The sequence below is a fragment of the Petaurus breviceps genome, unplaced genomic scaffold, assembly GCF_028583685.1.
Source record: "Petaurus breviceps papuanus isolate PSGF00001 unplaced genomic scaffold, PetGlider_PUasm1.0 185, whole genome shotgun sequence".
In the NCBI taxonomy this organism is placed as follows: domain Eukaryota; kingdom Metazoa; phylum Chordata; class Mammalia; order Diprotodontia; family Petauridae; genus Petaurus; species Petaurus breviceps.
Window position 1 is genome coordinate 27853942 of NW_027185797.1, and position 19852 is coordinate 27873793.

At 40.3% G+C, this 19852-nt stretch overlaps 1 protein-coding gene across 6 annotated transcripts in view; it reads right to left on the reverse strand.

Moving 5' to 3' along the window:
• Nucleotides 1-19852, reverse strand: part of TAX1BP1 (Tax1 binding protein 1) — a 68339-nt gene that overhangs the window by 32631 nt on the left and 15856 nt on the right. For 5 of the 6 annotated variants that reach the window (XM_069088649.1, XM_069088650.1, XM_069088647.1 and 2 more), the window contains exons 4-5: nucleotides 19258-19445; nucleotides 8699-8857 (exon numbers count right to left, since the gene is read on the reverse strand). In XM_069088649.1, the coding sequence (XP_068944750.1) occupies nucleotides 8699-8857; nucleotides 19258-19445 (347 nt within the window). The remainder of the gene's footprint in view (nucleotides 1-8698; nucleotides 8858-19257; nucleotides 19446-19852) is intronic. The other variant, XM_069088652.1, reaches the window with a different exon arrangement.

Sequence of the window (19852 nt, forward strand, 5' to 3'; positions counted from 1 at the left end):
AAAAAAAAAAAAAAAAAGACACACTAAGTCCAGGCTCCTCCCTGTGCCTTTACTATCTCAACTTCAGAAAAGCTTCATGAGAATGATCCACACATGGGCAAAGCTATCATAGACAAAATGTTTTCCTAAGCTTGTCTTCTCCAGGATTAACATCCCCACTACTTTCAACTGAGGCTCATATGAAATGGTCTCAAGGCCCTTCATTACCCTGGACACCCTGTTCTACCTCCCAACTCAGGGTGTTTTCATGAGCCATCCCCCACGTCTGGAATGCTCCCCTTCCTCCTGACTTCCTTCAAGTCCCAGCTTATACCCCACTCTCCACAGGCAGCCCTTCCCAATTTCTTTTAGTTCTAGAGCCTGCCCTCTGGTAATTATTTTCTATTTATCCTGTATGTAATTGTTTGGGTACATAATTGTTACATGTATTACACAAGTAAAACCAACAACTTAAATGAAATGAATATTTAGAAAATATAAATACCCAGATTAACAGAACAAGAAATAAGAGAATGTGAACAACCCAATTTCAGTAAAAGAAATTGAACACCCTTAAATGAGTTTCCAAAGAAAAAACTCCAGAACCAAATAGAGTAGTAACAAGTCAATCCTATTTAACATTCAAAGAACAATTAATCTCAATATTGCATAAACCGCTTGCAGAAATAGCAAAAGAGAAGGCATTCTACACCAAATTGATTCTATGATATAAATGTGGTCTTGCTATCAAAACCAAAGCAAGCAACCTCCTACACTTCACACAGCCCCTTCTCCTTCTGCCTGTGGAATTGAGACCCCAACTCACTGTCCATGCCCATTATGAACAGCTTATCACAGGCTGGACAATAAGCATTTCTGTCCACCTGGTTTTTCTAGTGTGGACAGTCAGGCTCAACTTACCATGAGTATGAGTCACATTTAGTAAGTCCTGTAAGGTTCTGGAACTTGACTCAATCATCTCAATGCCATCCCCCAACAGAACACATGGAAGACCCAATCATCTCCTAAGCATCTCTCATCCATTTGGACTCTGTCCTGGACATCTTCCAAGGGACAAAACCTTCACCCAGCATAAATCTCACTGGTATAAGATGGTGATATTAATCATCAGCAAATCAAATTATTTCTATTGTTACTTCTTCAGAGGAATGATTTTGATTTTGATGTGAATGGGAAACCGCTTACTGGAGAACTCTGATGGTGGCACCTTGTTCTACTAACTCAAAAACTGGGGGTTTGGTGTGGTTTTCACCATCAACAAACAGCAACAGGATCTTATATTTTGGACAACTGTGAGACTGGGGCACATGGCTACAGCCTTCAATCCATGAAATTCAGTGGAAATGAGAACAATGACACACGGGGATTCAGGTTCTTTGACCTTTTTCTATGGTCTGAAACTTCTTGCCAAGCTTTTGGTAACCTTCCCTCTTTCAAATACCTTAAAAGGCCATTTTACCAAAGATCCCAGCTCCTGGGGGGCAAGAACTCAACACTGAACAAAAGACCTTTGGGAAAACTGGAACAGTCTGGCAGAAACTAGGTCTAGAGCCACATTCCACACCATCTACCAAAACAAACTCTAAAATACGTGCATGATTTAGACATAAAAGGGGACATCATAAACAAATCGGAGGAGCAGAGATGAAAATAACCATCTGATATACAGATGTGGATGAATTCAAGAAAAATTCTATCAAACAAGACAGAGAAGTCCACAGGAAATAAAAAGTACAATTCTTACAGAAGTTAAAAAGTCTTTACACAGCAAAATAAATGCAGCTAAAATTAGAAGTGAAGCAGGTGAGTGAGAAAGTAACATCTGTGGCAAGTTCATCTGATAAAGGTCTCATTTCTAAAATATATAGGGAACTGACTCAAATTTGTAAGTACAGAAGCCATCCTCCATTTCGTAAATGGCCAGAGAATACAAAGAAGCAGTTTTCAGAGGAAAAAATTCAAGCTATAAACAGCCATATAAAAAATGTCCTATCGCTATTAGAAAAATGCAAAACAAAACAGAAAAGAGTAAAAAGACCCTTAAGCACAAAAATATTCACAGCAGCTCTTTTCATAATAACAACAAATTAGAAATTAAGGGGATGTTTTTAGCTGAACAATTTAGGGGATGTGTGTATATATGTGTGTGTGTGTATGTAAGCTATAAGATAACGGAGATGATTTCAAGAAAGCCTGGAAAGACATGCATGCAAAGTGAAGTAAATGGAATCAAGAGAACAATTTATATAACAATCCTGTATAGGCAAATAACTCTGAAAGATTTAGGAATACTGATTAAAACAATGGAACCAACCAGAGTTCCAGAGCACTGAGGATGAAACACATTACTCACCTCCAGAGAGGGACTAATAGACTTAAGAGGGCAGACTGAAGCATCTCTTTTTGAACACAGCTAATGTAGAACTGCTTTGCCTGATACATATTTGTAATGGGGTTGTTTTTCTTGCTTTCTCAATGTGTGGGAGAGGGGGAGGTGAGGAGAGAATTCAGAACTAAAAGTGAAATGAAACTGAAATTAAAAAAAAAAAGAATTCAGTTTAAACAGTTAAGAAACACCTAATTGTTAGGTACTAGGAATAAAAAAGCAAAACCAAAACCATCCCTGCCTTCAAGAAGCTTATTTTTATTTGTACTGGGGCAAAGCACATAGATAAGTAATTCTAAGATACATGCAAAGTGAACGTAAAGGAACTTCATGGAGACGGGAGCACTAACTAGAAAGGCCTCCTGCAGGGGGCGCTCCCATGAACTCAGTCTTGAAGGCAAGAGCAGAAGAGCATTTCTAGGCATTGAGGGAAGGCCAGCCTGTACAAAAGAGAAGATGGAATATAAAAAAGCAGTCCAGCTGGTCTGGAGCCCAGTGTGCTCAATTGCTACCTATGTTCAGAAGGCCCAGCCCTCTCTAGTCACCCCTGAAAACCTAACAAACTGAAGCTTCCCCAACTCTCTTTGGGGAGACCCCCTCTATTTACCTTCAATCTCACACAGCACTTTATTTTCTAATTCTAAGATGGTATTGTGTATTGTAGCTACTGCTGTTGCTATGTTATCCCCCTAATAAGCTAAAAGTTCCTTGTGGGGAGAAGCCATAGCTTTATTAAAATTTCCTATCTCTCCCAATGCCTAAGACAGCATTCTCTGCAGGGTTTGATAAAAGTTTGCTACACTGGTACCATACAGTAATGCTCTGCACATAGAAAGTCAGTAATGACTTTCATTATATTCCTAATAGAACCATACCCCCAAAAAAGTGTCTTAAAAATCATCAAGATTGTTGCGGCTAGGTGGCACAGTGAATAGAGCGCCAGCCCTGGAATCAGGAGGATCTGAGTTCAAATCTGGCCTCAGACACTTGACACTTACTAGCCAAGTGACCTTGGGCAAGTCACTTAATCCCAACTGTCCTGCCTTCCCTGCTCCAAAAAAAGCAAAAAAAAAATTTTTTGTTTTAAATGATCAAGATTGCCTGGTGAAAACTCTAAAATATTTCAAAATTGGTACATAAAAGTGTGACTCATCAATACAAGTGACAAGAAGGCAGTACCGATGTTTCCACAACCTGATTACGTCAAGTTCGTTCTTATTTAGAATGTGTTCCAGTAAATCTGTTATGACATTTGCATATGTAATAAAACCTTGCAAAATTCTGTTTATTTTTTTTCTCTTTCTATTCTTAGTCACTAATGATGGTCTCACATCTCTTTATTAACTGAAGCTTAATTAACTGTTCGCTGCTTCAGCTATTGGTTTTACAATTTTACTTAATTTTCTTCATCTCTGAAAACATCTCCCCACAACAACCCTTCCCATCTCCACTACCTACCTCCCCTCCTAGAATAATGGCTGACAATATAGAGAGCGGCACACATTAGGTGAACAGCTCTTTTAACTGCTGTTCGGACATTCTTGAGTTGTGCCCAGGCTCCATGACCTCATTTCAGGTTTTCTTGGCCAAGATACTGGAGCGGTTTGCCATTTCCTTCTCCAGGGCTAAAAGCACCTGGACACCTGAAGTTAATCCAGTAATGTATCAATAACCCAAATGTGATAAATGCACAATCATGTTATGTGGGTCCACTCTATGAATCACCTTCAACAACTATGCAACTTCGACTGTTTACAGCCTAAGAGAAACTAGGGCAAACGAAAAGCAATCGGGACGAAGATGGAAACAAACCTCTGACATTTTTAAATCCCTTTACATAACAGACATATGATTATCAGGTGCATTTGTAGCACGTCCGCAATATGACTCTTGGTCTTCAGAGTCTCTTCAAGAATATAGCAGGACCCTGCTAGAAGCCAGGACTGTGCCAGCAGGGGGGAATAAAGGACACAGAAAAGGCCCATTCTCCCCCAAAAGAAGCTTCCAATCCAGCTGCAAAGAACAAATACATCAGGCATGTTTTAATTAGACGAGACAAGAAAACAGGCAGCAAGTGGTGGATTACACAGAATAGACTGAATATATATACATACACACACACACAAACTTGGAGGGAGAGGACAAAGGGGGCTGGCATCGTCAGGAGAGGAAGTCTTCATGAAGACACATCTTGAGATGGTTGAAAGAATAGAACTTAAGAGAACAGAAGGAGTACAGGGAGTAATAAGTGTAAAAGACAAGAGAGAGTGAAGAGTCTGGCCTGGATGGATGGCAAGAGAGGGGTTCATGGTAGAAAAAGTAAGAAAAAAGGCTGCTTAAACAGGGACAGATTATGTTGGAATACCAGACTGAGGAGTTACAAACTTTCACCTAAAGGTCTGGTTTGGGTTTTTTTTTTCTCCTATGAAACAGGGGCCCTATGATCAAGGATTCTGGTCAACCCTTGGTCAGCAGCAGCAACAAGAAGCCAAACAGCAATGGTCCTGAACCCTGAGGATGCCTTATTCATGTTAGACATCCATTTAGTGCAGGGAAGGTATCCTGCAAAAGCTATACTAATACAACGGTCAGGTCCTAATTGGTGTGAATACAGACCCCATGAAGAGACAGACTGCAGTCTTTGGATTCATATTCATACTGCATATTTCCATTGGGCTGGAACCAAGGACCAGATTTTACATCATTATGACTTCAACTAGTGCCAATATGAGTGCACATGAGTAGTTCACAGGATTCCTTAGTTACATTAGTCAGGACCCTACTACAGCTAGTCAAAGAACAGCAGAGGATCCCTTTCAATCCACAGTGGTGGGCTGAAAACAAATCTCCTCTAGTTCTCTCAGAACCTGGTTTTTGCTCAAGCCTGAGGCTCCAGAGAATGCTGCTACCCTGCCCTTTGGGCTTCCATTCCTGCTGTTGCCCTGCAGAATCCTCAGGGCCTCTGAAGTGTATGATGTGCTTGATGTCTCTTTAAAAGAAAGATACAAAATACAGGAGGGTGCCGTAAGGACTCACACCACATCAGAACTGGGAGGAACCCATCTTAATCTAACCTCTTAATTTAAAAATGAATAATCAGAGGTTGGAGAAAACAACTTGGCTAAAGCCTCATAGGCAGGAAATAATGAGCTGAGACTTGAAACCAGTAATTCCATTCCAAATTCAGGGCTCTTTCCATTGCACAGTATAGGTACAATGAGCTTCCTACGCCCTCCAGGATCCAATATAGAATACTGTTTGGCATTCAAAGTCCTTCATAGCCACACTCCTCCCCCCACTCTTCCAGTTTTCTTACACCTTATTCACCATCATTCTTTCATCTAGGGACACATGCCACAACACCCCATCTCTCAGCTGCTGCCATCTTCTCTGGCTCTTCCTATGCCTAGAACACTCTCCTTCTTCATGTCTTCATCTCTGCCTCCTGGCTTCCCAGGACTCCTTTAAATCCCAAGTAAAATCTCTCCTTCCAAGGAAGACTTTCCCTAGAAACCTTAAGTCTAGTGCCTTGCCTCTGCTGATCCTTGATAGAACTTGTCTGTACATAGCTGTCTTCCCTCACTAGACTGTGAGTTCCTTGAGGGCAGGGAGCTTTTTAAGTATCCCCTAGTACAGAGCACTGTAAGGTGCAGTAAGCAATGCTTAAGCTAATTAATTATGGTGTTATATTTATTATAAATATCGATTACATTTTGATATAATGGAAAAAATTATAGTAAATCAAAGTAAAAGAAAACGGGGAAAATTACTCCTCTGCCACTGGCAATGAGACAGGTATATTTGGGGCCCAGTGTCCTTACACGCATCCATCTGTAAATGAGAAATCTATTTCTTCAGGCTTTTCTCCACTAAGCTTCTATTCTCCACAAGACCCTCAAAGGCTGCCAAAATGTGTGGCTCTTCATTTGATCTTGTTCTGAATATCCCTCCCTACCCACAGCCTAAAATGCTGACTGAGCTTCTCTCGGCATTTCCCGACTTTAATATTCTCGAGCTTCTCATCTGCTGCCTTAAAAACAAAAACAAGCCACTAGCTTGAGGAGAGCTGCCCAAGTCCTCCTACAGGAATAAAATAGCTAGGCTCTAAAAAAAGCCGCTATCTTCACTGTCCAATGGTCATTTTGGCCCAAGTCAAGGCCTGTGGCTCTGCTCCAGATGATTTAGTGTTGCCCCCCCCCCCCAAATATGACTTCTAACAGCAGCAGCTCCAACTAACGACAAATATAAATCATTTAAAAAATACAAATAGTATATAAACCCTGGTCTCTAGGAACTACATTCCTGACATACAGACCAGAAGGTATATTTGGTATCAAACTAATCACATGACTTCACCCCCTTTCTGCTGCTTCCCCATACAAATGGAGGAAGAAAAATTCAGAATAAATGCTTCCCCCATGCCCTTTTTTTCCTTTCTAAAATAGCCACCAAAATCCTCCAGGGGCCATCCTAAAGCAAAATGGTTTGTCCTTGACACTGCTCACAGGATTTAAGTAGCAACTGGACTCCTGCCCCTGAAGGAAGGCACAGCTATTGAGGGCACATTTCTCAACTCCGCCCCTTTACCTGTGTACAGCAAAGCTTTGAGGGGGGCAGGAAAATCAAACAGGAGTTCTGTCCTAAATCATCTTTATGCATATTTGTATGAGACTGCATTAGTAATACTTTGAGTAAAAGGCTTGCCTAACAATGAATGTTAATTAACTAGATGTTAATCCAGATGTTACCCTGTAATTGTAGAATAATTATTTTAAGTTACTAATTTGTTCCCTTAAAAATTACCCATTTTATGAAAAGAAGTAGTTTTCCTATTGCATTTAGAAGTATTCAATGTCTAAACAATTTTCTAATAAAAAGTTTACTGCATAAATCAAGGGGTACCTATACATGGTATCCCAAAAATCTTTGTGCAATTTTAAGCCATTAAAACTTAAACCTGCACAAAGATTTCTGGGACACGATTAAGTTTTAGGGACTAAAGACTTTTGTGACATTGAGGATTGGTGTTATTAATCATTTATAGCTTTCCTTCCAAATTTATAATTCTTAAAAGATTTACATTTCTTATGTATAAATCCATTATGTCTTAGGAAAGGAGAGCGTCAAAATATTTTCACATAGAACACAGGCCTAAATTTGTCAGCAAGAAAATAAGATTACCTTAATAAATAAATTTACTTAGTGTTCTATTTTGCCTAAACATATATCTGATTCTTGACAGGTTTATATAGGCAGCATCTTTCTGTGCAAATCAAGTCAGAATAAATGCAAATCCCACCACCTCTGGCACTGAGCTGTATGACCTTAGGAAATCAATTATCTTTGAGTCTCATTTTCCTCATCTATAAAATGGATATAATATGTGCAATTTTAACCTCACAACGTCGTTGTGTAATTACATACACCCACTTTGTAAAACTTAAAAGAACTCTACAAATGTCCATTGTTATTTCTACTAAATTAAAAGATTCAAAAGATGTTTATTGTCTAAAACAGTAAACTGAAGTCATTCCATTGCAGGAGAGAGGAAGGACAGACAAACTGTCTTCTGCTTCCAATCAGACAAGACACTCTGATTAAAGTTTTCCAAAATTTTCACAAATTCCCACACATTCTCCAAGAAATTCTTTTGTATCCTTGTCCTAAATACCCTTCCAGCTGTCACTCACTATCTAAATGCTTGTTCGGTATGCTAAAAATATTCAAGTCAGTATTCGTAGAATAACTGTATCCAAGTTTTGGAAACTTTTACATTTAGTCACTGTTCTTCCTTTTCCAATTTAAACAGAAGTCACTCCACACTTCTCTGTATCTCATATTGTTCAGCTTTAAAAGACTTAAAGGAAATTAGGCTTTCATTACGTGTCCATCAAGGTATTTCAAAAAAATTACAAAAATTCATCTCCCTTATCCCCTCCTAGGTCAACTCACTAAATTCTTCTTTTCTGAAAGGCAACTGTTTTTAATTGCTTTATTTTGAGTCCTTTTCTCAGTGTGTTAATAGTTCATAATATTGCAAAAACAAAGACAAAAATTGGTTTTCTATCATGAATGCTGCAATTACTGTCAAAACATCTGGAAACAGTTGTCATGAACTACCTTACCAGGCCTGGTACCCAAAGGCTGAAGTATTTTAACCATTTTATAACCTAAAATGAGCTGTGGCAGAAGGTTAATGGGGACCAACCTATTCTTGTGGAGATGTTTATCTAAGTGTGACTTTTTTCCATAGCTGGTTCTACCCCATTTAATTGGTTCTTGGGAAAGGCGGCTTCAGCACACTCGCCTCACCTTGCATTCCACTTGCAGCTGGTCGCATCTCTCCTTTTCACTGCTAAGGTCCTTTTCCAGTTTTCCAACCTGCTCTCTGAGCTGCAAAGTCTCTTTCTCCAGGACACTGGTTACCTTTAACAGTTCTTCTTTTTCTTTCATTGTTTTCTCAATTTTGAACTACAAAACAAAGAAATCTCATATAAATTAATATCTTTCAAATTTTAAAAGCAAGTTTACCTTCTAAAGTATGTTGTTTTGCTACAGTAAGTGAAGGGAGAGCTCCTAGAGACCAGAGTCTCTACATTCTTTATGCCAAAAAACCTCTGCCAACCCTCGCTTGGAAATATCCTTTCATAATCCCAATATTAAACAGAAAAAAAAAAAACCTTGGCATTAGCACAATATAGTAATAATAATAAAGTATATATACTGAAGGAAATAAGATCCGACTGTGGCTTCAACATCAACAAAGATTATTTCAAGCAAAATGATGTGGTTATGGTAGATTTAATTCAAACAAACAATTATTAACAAACCTTCTATTTGCAGACACCACCGTGCTAACCCTAATTCCAACTGATTCTAACAGTATAAATTCCAAAACAAAACCACCATGGCCTTCAAGGATATTCAATTCTACTGCAGGAACACCACAGCCACACTCCCCATGAGGAAATTCTATCTACCAATGCAGATTAGCTCTGCAACCTGACTTTTTTTTAGAGAGCTACCCAGCACCCAGATAAACTGAACTCAGGACTGTCTGATTTCACTACAATATCTCTCAGGTTATCACACCCTTAATGTCACCCTAAGAGACTGTAATGGGAAGGGAAGGTGAAGATCTTCCCTGTCCCTTAATGGGCCTCACTTGGAGCCCAACAGGAGGGGCTTGATTGGGGGAAGGCTTGTTTTTCAGGAAGGCCCACACCTTGTTACTTTGTGATCAGGCAGCGGGTCACAAAAGTTGTGATGTCCTCTCACCCTGAAGAAGGGTATATTATGCTGTGAGGTGAGGTTTTGCTTTGGGGCTCACTTGTGTGAATTGGCCAGATGAGACTGTGGGAAGCTATTAAATTCTTTGAAAACCTAGATGTTGGTGCTTCTCTCTGTCAACTATGTACGTATGTAATGGTCAGAAAGCTAGAAGCCGTCTGTTGATCTCCTGAATTGTTATTTTCTCTACCTGTATTTTTTGTCTGCTTGTAATTTCTGTTTGTATTTTCTGAAGTTCAGGGTGCTAACTTTTTTCCCTGAAGTGAATGATACACATATACACACACACACACACACACACATAGATAGATAGACATAGATGTTTAATTAAAGATTGTTGACCCCTTTAAAGTTGCTTTCCTTTAGTGAAGCAAATCAAAGAACCTGTGCTAGCAGCCATCCTGGCTGTGCTAGGGTGCTTGCTGTTACAGAGACATCTGTCAACACGGTGAACATTGATCTACTAGGATCCCCACTTGTGCCCTAGCAATGTGAAGTTTTTCAAATACATTATCGTAGTTGATCCTCACAACTACTTTTTAAAGTAGAAAGTACAGATATTAGCATTATTTTACAAGTGAGGAAACTGAGGTTCAAGGATACCAATACTACCAGTCACCCTCAGACCTACTGTAGGAACCAGTCAATGTAATAAATCACCTTTAAAGCTGTATTACACTAGACATACGGGCTGCATGGCCCAGTGGAGAGGGCACTGGCTCGAGAAGTTAGAGGACCTGGCCAGACATTCCATCTCTACTGCTTAATGTCTGTGCCCCTGTGCAAGTCAACTGATTTTTTTGGATCTCAGCTTCTTTATCTATAAAGCTGGACTAAATGAACTCTGAGGTGCCTTCTAGTTCTAGATCCAGGATCCCACAATCTCTAAACTAAGCACAAAACAATCAACAATTCATACAGTAATCTGTTTGGGCTTCAGGGCCAGTTTCACTGCAAACAAGAAATATTTTGTCAAGCATTTCTGACCAATAGGAACTTCAGAAAAAAAAAAACTAGTGCAGATAATGGGAATTTCGTGCCAAAAGGGACACTGGGACCATCTAGTGAGCCCGACTTTCTCCAAAATAGATCTTATTCCTGACTCCTGCATAACTCTTCTCTTACCCCCTCCCAGGCACATAACCAAAAGGAACACACTCCTCACTTCCTTCTGTCACTTCCAGACCTTCCCGCCATCATTTCTCAGCAACTCCTCTATCGTCTTAGGAAGCTCATCCTATCTCTTGTCATCACCTTCTCTGGACTCTTACAGCCCTCATGTAATGAGACAAAGAACAAGAAACAGTACAATACAAACTGACTCTGTTAAAGGTCTTGGTCTTACTAGCACAAAACAAGCCTTTGATTCATCACTGATCAGCTATCACACTACCCAAAGGGAGGGTAATAAAACTTAACATTCTTCAACTCCACTCCATCCTCTATCTTAGCAGATAACAGGACTTTCGCTTTTACAAACTAAGGTCACTGTTCCTGAGCATCTTCATCTACCCTATTTCAATACCTCAAAATGTCCCTTTATCTTTGCCATTCCCCTTCAAACTACATTCCTACACGCCTATACTCTTGTAAAGGAGTCTATACTGTTTTTGCACAAAAAAACCCAACACAGCCAAAATTAGAAAGAAAGCAGAAACTAGGAGGAAATATTACAGCAAGTTTCTCTAATAAAGGCATCATCTCTCAAATATATAGGTGTGATAGTAATGGCAATTAAAGATTCCCCTGTATTGGCTTGGTTTTAACACAATCAATTTGAAAACCAAGCCAATACAGGGGAATCTTTAATTGCCATTTGAAAACCAAGCCAATACAGGGGAATCTTTAATTGCCATTACTATCACAATAGGGAACTAAGTCAAATTTATAATAACATAAGTCATTCCCCAGTTGATAAATGGTCAAAGGATATAAATAAGCAGTTTTCAGAGAAAGAAAGCCATCTATAGTCATAGGCAAAAATGTTCTATATCACTATCACTTAGAGAAATGCAAACTTAAACAACTCTGAGGTACCACCTCACTCCTATCAGGCTGGCTAAGATGACAAAAAAGGCAAAGGACAAATGCTGGAGGGAATATGGGAAAACTGAGACACTAATGGACCACTGGTGAAATTGTGAAATGATTCAACCATGCTGGAGAGCAATTTGAAACTATACCCAAAGAGCTATAGTATAGCATAGTGTGTGTGAGAGAGAGGGGGTAGAGGGGGTGTTACTGTATTTATATGGATATGCATATATATGTGTGTGTAGATATATATGTATGTGTGTGTGTAGACAGTATAGCTGCTATACATTCTGACCCAGAAATACCAGGTTTATGTCCCAAAGAGATTTTAAAAAGGAAAAGGACCTATATGTACAAAAATATTTTTAACAGCTCTTTTTTGTGGTGGCAAAGAATTGGAAATTGTAGGAATACTCATCAATTGGGGAATGGCTGAAGAACTTGTGGTATTTGTGATGGAATACTATGTTCCATAAGAAATGATGAGCAAGCAAATTTCAGAAAAACACAGACTTACATGAATTGATGCAAAGTGAAGTGAGCAGGAAAACACTGTACAAATTAACAGCAATACTGTCCGATAATCAACTATGAATGACTTCATTCATTACCCAACAATAAAAAGATTCAAGACAATTCTGAAGGAGCTATGATGAAAAATGCTATACTCCTCAAAAGAAGCAACAGATGGCATCTGAATGCAAAGTAGAGCATAATTTTGCTTTCTTCATTTTTCTTGTTTTTTTTGGTCGGTTTTCTTTCACAACAGGTCTAATAAGGAAATATGTTTTATATGACTGCACAAGTACAACCTTTATCAAATTGTTTGCCTTCTTGATGATAAAGGAGGAAATGGAGGCTGAGAGACTCTGGAACTCAAAATTAGCAAAAAAAAAAAAAAAAAAATAGATTAAAAATTGTCTTTCCATGCAACTGGGAAAAAAAATACATCGTTAACATTCAAAGGTATCTATACTTCAGCCTCTGCTTTCTCATCTACTAAGTCCTCAGCCCCTTGGAACATAAATTACGGCTTTTGACCCAGTACCTTCTCTGAAACTGCTTTTTCAGATTTCTTACTGAGCCTTTCATGTCTCACTTGTATGGCCTGATTTTTCTTCAGCTTTCCAAATCAACAACAATCTCCTCCTGGGGTCTTCTCTCCTCTGGCTTCCAAAACTTTGCACTCTATTGATTCTACTCCTGTCTGAATGCTCCTCCCCGGATGGCTCACCATCAAGCTTGGTATCTCTAAGAGTTTAGGCTCAGTCCTGTTTTTTTTCTCTTCTCCTCTATGAAGACAATTCATAAATACACGGAAGCAAGATTCCATATGATCTCAACGTTTCTTATCATGAACATGTTTAACAACGTCTAAAACTGTAGCAAATTAGCACAGACACCACCAAGTTTATCTTAGCCCTAAAGGATTGACCTTTCAGCCCTGACTTGTCACTTTTTCTCTCCCAGTTAAAAACAAAAACCTCTTTTCTTGCAAGAGACCTCTCTCCCACAAGTCTGAAACTAAAACAGGGCTTGTGAGAGCCTGTGTTCACATCCTTGTTCAAATTACAGAAGTCAGAGAGATGAGTCTTAAGTTTGGGGCACTTATTCTTAGGATTATCATCTGTTCTTATCTATGTGGTCAGCTCTCTGGAATATTCATTTGGCCTGATAAAAAAAGGCAAAAGGGCTGCTTGAAATTTTATTTATGTATTTATTTAAACCCACACAGGAAGAGAAATAGCAGAGTGAATATAAATTGACATTTACCACATGGGGAAAATGTGTATGATCTTTAAATACTGAAAAATCATTACTCACAGAATTTCTCTTTCTTACCTCCATATTAAGGGGATCCATTTTTATCAATAACATGACATATCCCTCAGAAATAAACATGAGGGTGGCCTCAACTTGCAGAGGAAAAACTCAAGCGAATCTTCACAATGATTTCTTCATCTTATTTATGCCACAACTAGGGAGCACCCCGGTGAAGTAAAAGGGGCAGCAGTTTGGAAGTCTAAACCCAGCTCTGCTTAGGTGCAGCTTGGTGGTACAGTGGATAGCACACAGTACCTGCAGTCAGGAAGAACTGACTTCAAATCCAGGCTCGACCACTTAAGATACTAGAGCCATGTGACCCTGGGCAAGTCACTTCTCTCCTTGCCTCATTTTCCTCATTGTGTGTGAGGATTAAATGACTATAAAGTCCTTAGCACAGTGCTTGGCCCATGTCAGCAGCATCAAGGGGACCTTGCATAAGTCACTTCAGTCCTCTGGGAGTGTGCACACGTGCCGTCTACAGTCCCTTCTGGCTCTACATCCTTTCATACACTGCCTCAGGGATCTTTTATGAAATCACAGAAATCCCAGACCCTATAACTGTCATACTGACATTTAAGCAGTCATTGTGCTAACTGTTGGAGATACAAATACAAACAAAAAGTGTTCAAGGAGCTCGTGGGGGAAGGTGATGCACAAGACAGAGCTAAGGAGGGCAAGGGGAGGCGTGCTCCTGAGGTCCTGAACAGGGCCTGGCGAAGGAAGGCAGGCTACCGCAGGAGAAGATGAGAAAGATGAGTGTCATGGGGGAACATTCCAGAGTTAAGAGGCTTTTTTTTAAGGAGGCCCTGAGAAATCATCTCTTCCAACGTTCCCATTTTATAGATATGGGAACTAAAGTATCTAGGTGACAGGCAAAATGATTTCTCTAAGGTCACATACTGAGTGGTCTTCTGGACTCCCAACCCAGCGCTCTTGTTATTAGCTATTAAACGTGACCCGCAGAACTAGTCTTTTCAGCAGGCTACAGAGAGTTTTTATTCTTTGATGGTCACCTCGTTTGCACTTGAATTCAAACTACCTCCTCGTTTGCTTTCCACTTAGTATTTTGGACTCTAAAAGCCCTTTCATAAGCTTGGCTCCCCACCAGAAATATTCCTTCCAAAAAGCTGGGGTTAAGGAAGCCCTTGACCAGGGCCCCAGGCTGGTGAATGCTGCCACACTAGCTGTGGAATTGTGCTGTAGGAAAACGCAGCCATTAGTAAGCTCCTGGCTTCTGAAGCAAGTTTCATAGCTTGTCAATCAACACAGAACATGCCCAAGGTAGTGAGGGAGCTGGAGCCATTAGAACTGTACCTCCCTTCAGATTTTACCACTTAGAACCCATGCTGAAGAAAGTGACTCTTACTGAGAGCGACCTTGGAGTGACCGCTGAGTCAGACTGGCCACTCAGCCGCATGCAAGGATGCATGCAGCCACCAGGACCACTTGGCTTTAGAACGGTGTTATCTGTGTCTTACTGGATTTTTATTTATTTTGTTGAATATTCCCCAGTTACATTTTAATCTAGTATAGGTGGCCCAGGTGAGTACTGGGGGCTGCCTGTGGCTGCATGTTTCCTACCTAGTGCAGCAGATAGAGTATCAGCCTCATAATTAAAGATCTGGGCTCAAGTCACACCTCTGATACAGGCTGGCTCGGTGACGCTGGACCAATCACTTAACGTCTTGGGACTACTGGCAATGCCTGAGCTCCTGTTACAGAATGCGACAGAGATCTGCTTTGGTAAAGGGAGTTTCCTCATTGGTTATTCACTATACCAATACAATCACAGGCCTGATGACCCCCTAATCTATTTACAATATTGGAATTTATTTTTAGCCGGAATATGTAGATTTGGGGCGTGCTGGTTTTTATTTTAAATACACCATTACATTTTCCTTAAAGGGAGGCGACTTTGAAAAAGCTTGAAAAGCCCTAAACAAGGACAAGAGAAGGGGCTCTCTGTCTTTGCTCTGCTCTGCTCATGTGTGACCTTGGGCAAGCCACTTTCCCTGCTTGGTCCCTGATGCTCAGTCTCCACAAATGATTCATTCCACACACACCTAGATATCTTGTGTCGATGCAGTTCCATTGCTACGTCCTCCCTGAGGAAATGTGGCCTCCCTGAGAACAGAAAGCACTTTACTGTATCTCTGCAGCTTTGTAGTGACTCCTATATGATGCCTGCTGAGACTGTGTAGAAAGCACTACACTAGGTATGGGGATCAAGAGGAAACAACAGCAAAACCTGCTGCCCTCAAGAACATCACATTCACATGCGCTAAAGTGGGGAAGGAGATGTTGACTGATCCTGTGCCTGACGCTGGAGTCCTTGGGGGACCACCCTACTGCTTACACGTACATAAAGTCAGTTATTCAACTTTTATCTGTTAAAAAAAAAAAAAAAGAGAGTCTAAAGTACAAGCCCACAGAACTGTGGCCATTCTAATTCCAGGCTGACATTCTAAAAGGGATACAGCAAAGGACACAGAAGGAAATCTTCTGCCTAACAAGCTAATAGATCCAATTTTCTTTCTATAAAGCCATCTTATTAGATGAGAATGAACTGAGAAAAATGTTAATGCTACTTCACACAATTATTTAGGAGAAGCAGAAAGAAGAAATAAGCATCAAAAGCATTAAATGCCAAAACTGTAGGAGTTTGGTAGAGTTCCTGAAGTCAGGGTGGTCTAAGGAGTACCCAACAAGCTGTTCATTATCAGCCATAACAACATTCTTCAAGAGGGAAGGTTTGTTTCAGTCTTTGACGAACTATCAAATACCGGGCTAAAAACCTTGATCATTAAGCAGTTGTCACTACAAAATGTTTTAGCCACCCTATAAAAGTTAAATTTATTTATATAAGATAAGACAGGAATTTCGGGAGTGGGGGAAAAAAATGGAAGGATTCCCAAGAAAAATATTAGTTTCTTCTAGCTTTCTTTGTCTTACATATTTCTACAAAAGTGTATCTACCGCTGCTTTTTTTATTTTGAAAAGGGGAGGTATCCTCCACATTTTAAATTCTTAACAAAAAATTTTTAAATAATCATGCTGGATGTAAAATTACATGCAATAAACCTACATTCCAAGGAGGCCAATGATCAAAAGAAAAGCCCCACACATACCAAAATATTTAGAACAGCACCTTTTGTGGCAGGAAAAACAGAAAACAGAGCAAATGCCCACCCCCTGGGGACTGGCCAAGTGAGTCTTGGTATATGAACGTAATGAAGCATCACTGTGCTCAAGAAATAATGAGCATGACAACCAGAAAGAAGCATGGGACAAGGCTCTGCAATGACTAATAACAGAAATGGAAAGAATAATGACAAACAATAGAAACTGACCAGTGTGAAACTGTCAGGCTGCCCTGCGGGCTTGCCTCCCGCTACCAGGGCAGATCCCAGATTGGCATGAATATGGGGGGCCCTGAGGTTGCTTAAGGCTGGCAAAGCAGACCAGGTCAGAAACAGAACAAGCCACAGCTCCCCTTACAGATCAGGGTGGCACACACCTGGGTTTCCAGTCTCGGGCAAATGGAGAGAGCCAGTCTTTTTTTAATTATTTGTGTTTATCATCTTGGCTAAAGATGGCCCCGGAGAAGGGACTGAGAAGGTATTCTGCTCCTCTGCAGAAGTGAGGGACTACAGATGTGGAGCACTGTAATGCAATGTCAGGCTCATTTGCTAGTTTTACTGAACTGTTTTTTGCCTCCTTTTATTCTCTGGGAGAGGGAGGAGAGAGGAATATGTTGGGGAATCACAGATTTAAAGCCAACCCCCTCACTTGACATTTGAAGAAACTGGGACCCAAAGAGTGAAGTGGCTTTTCCAAAGCATCAGAAGCAGTATGAGAACCCAGAACCTCCAAACTTCCAGTCCACTGCTTTCTACTATACCACACTCCAAAACCAATCTAGAAAAGGGAAAAGTAATTTGCAAAATAAATACTGCCTGAACATTCGTTGTTGTTGTTCAGTCACTTTCGTGATCCCATGGACCAGAACTGTCTGTGGGGTTTTCTTGGCCAAGATACTGGAGGGGTTTGCCATTTCCTTCTCCAATGGATCCTTTTGTCAAGAAGACAGGTTAAGTGACTTGTCTAGGGTCACACAGCTAGAAAGCACTGACGGTGGGTTCGTACTCAGGTCTTCCCGTTTTGCACCCAGTGTACTTTGCATGCTGCTCTGTGCATATCTGGTTTCTTTGACTACACGCTCAGGAAAGAAGGGACCATATGTTAAGCTCTGTATCTCCCCCAGCACACAGCAAATGACCATGACCAAGGTATGAAGTTAATCTTTGCTACAGTTAAATCACAGTAACTCAGGTCTAGTATGCTCTTCTGTTAGGCAAAGTGTAAAGGCACATGGGGAGTGGGAGCTGGGATTAATGGAAATGTAAAGGGCAGTGACTTACAAAACATAAACAGTCATTCTTCCACAAATAAATGTTCTTGTTCAGTCATTTAAACTGTCTGACTCTTCGTGACCCCACTTGGGGTTTTCTCCACAGAGATACTAGAATGATTTGCCATTCCTTCTGCAGGTCATTTTACAAATGAGGAACCTGAGACAAACAGGGTTAAATGACTTGCCCAGGGTCACACAGCTCATTAAGTATCCAAGGTGGAAGTGAACTCAAGTCTTCCTGACTCCAAACCCAGTGCTCTATCCTCTGCACCCCTACTAAATTCCAGAACAACAGGGCCCTGTTTCTTTGAGATCAAAATGGAATAAATCTGACTTGACAATAAGTGATTACCTATGAACACTTATAGTGGGAAGACATCCAGGCATTATAAAAAAGCAAGAGAGGGGAGGACAGAGGATGAGATAATTCCAACAGCCACATCTGCAACAGCCTGCAACCAGGGCTTAGCCAAGTACTCTGTGCTGCTCAATGCACAGACCTGCCCGTGGTCACTGCCATGCTTTCTGTGGCACAACAGCCTAGGAAAGGCAGGCCAACATCCTGCTTTAGAAGGCTCTGTCTACTTTTTAACCCTGGAATGCTCCCTCAGCGCCCCAGAATGACCTAGAAACTGACAAAGGCTTTTAAATAAAGTATATGGTGACAGGAAGACTGACCTGACTCAAGGCACTGAGGAGCTCATGGCCGGGTTCAGTCACCCCCTCTCTCAGCCTTGGCTGCCTCATCTATAAAATGAGGGGTAGGATGTGACAACCTCGAAGGTCTATGACTCTCTCTGACTATGAAGCCAATGAAATTGCCTTTCACTTGAAACCATTTATTTCACAGAACTTTATTATTGAAAGCTGCAAAGTCATCTAACAAGAAGATCTAAGGTTACTTTTTCTATCTGTGAAAGTTTTATCCCCTCTCTCAATCACAACAGCTTTACTCTCTACAGCAGCAGTAAGAGCTGCACTTGGAAAAAGGCAGAAAATCAGAGTGATTGCTTTCTGATAAGTAAAATTCTCCCTGAACTTGTTAGGCAATTGTTTCTTAAAGATTCTTATTAATATACACATGTTGATAAGAGCAAACATTTACACAGCACTTCGTGGCTTACAAAGTGCTCTACGTGTGTCATTACATTTGATTCTTACAACTGATGAGGTCTTTTTACATGACAGGATTCAAATTCAGATCTTCCTGGTTCCAAATCCAACCCTCTACCCACTAACACCTAGCTGCCTCAATGCTTGTATGTGTCTCTTTATTGAAACAATAGCAGTTCAATCTCTAACAAACCTCGAGCAGGCCAGCTTTTGTGGTGACCACCAACATGTCAGAATTTCCTTCATCTTCCATAGTCAGCAGCTCCTCGACTGGAGAAGATGCTCGAAATTGGAATGGTGTACTCGCTCCTCGAATCTCCCCCTTGTGGGTAACATAACAGAACTGATAAAATTCTCCATCATCGTTTGGAAGGTAATACCCTAAGAGAGAAACCAAAATCAAAACAGTTTACTGACCACATGCCTAGCAAAATACTAATACCAAATGGAGCGTGTTTTCTATCCAACAATCTCAAAGGTTTATACCCTACTTTTTCCCCCATGCCTGGTACTCTCTCATCATTCATCAACTCCTTTTTCCACATTCCCTGAACAACTTAAATATTAAAACTGCAGTAAAACTGCAGAAAAGTTATTTGTTCAAAAGGTATAGTAGAAATCAGACCAACAGTTAAAAGTTATTTTATTATCTATCGTCTTAAAAATGCAACATTTAATTAATAAAGTTGATAAAGTCTGTGGGTTATTTTCCTCATCAAGGGCATCTTAAGCTCCTCTGAGTAAAAGCTACATAAAAGAACAATAATATAACAACAGCATTCCCAGCT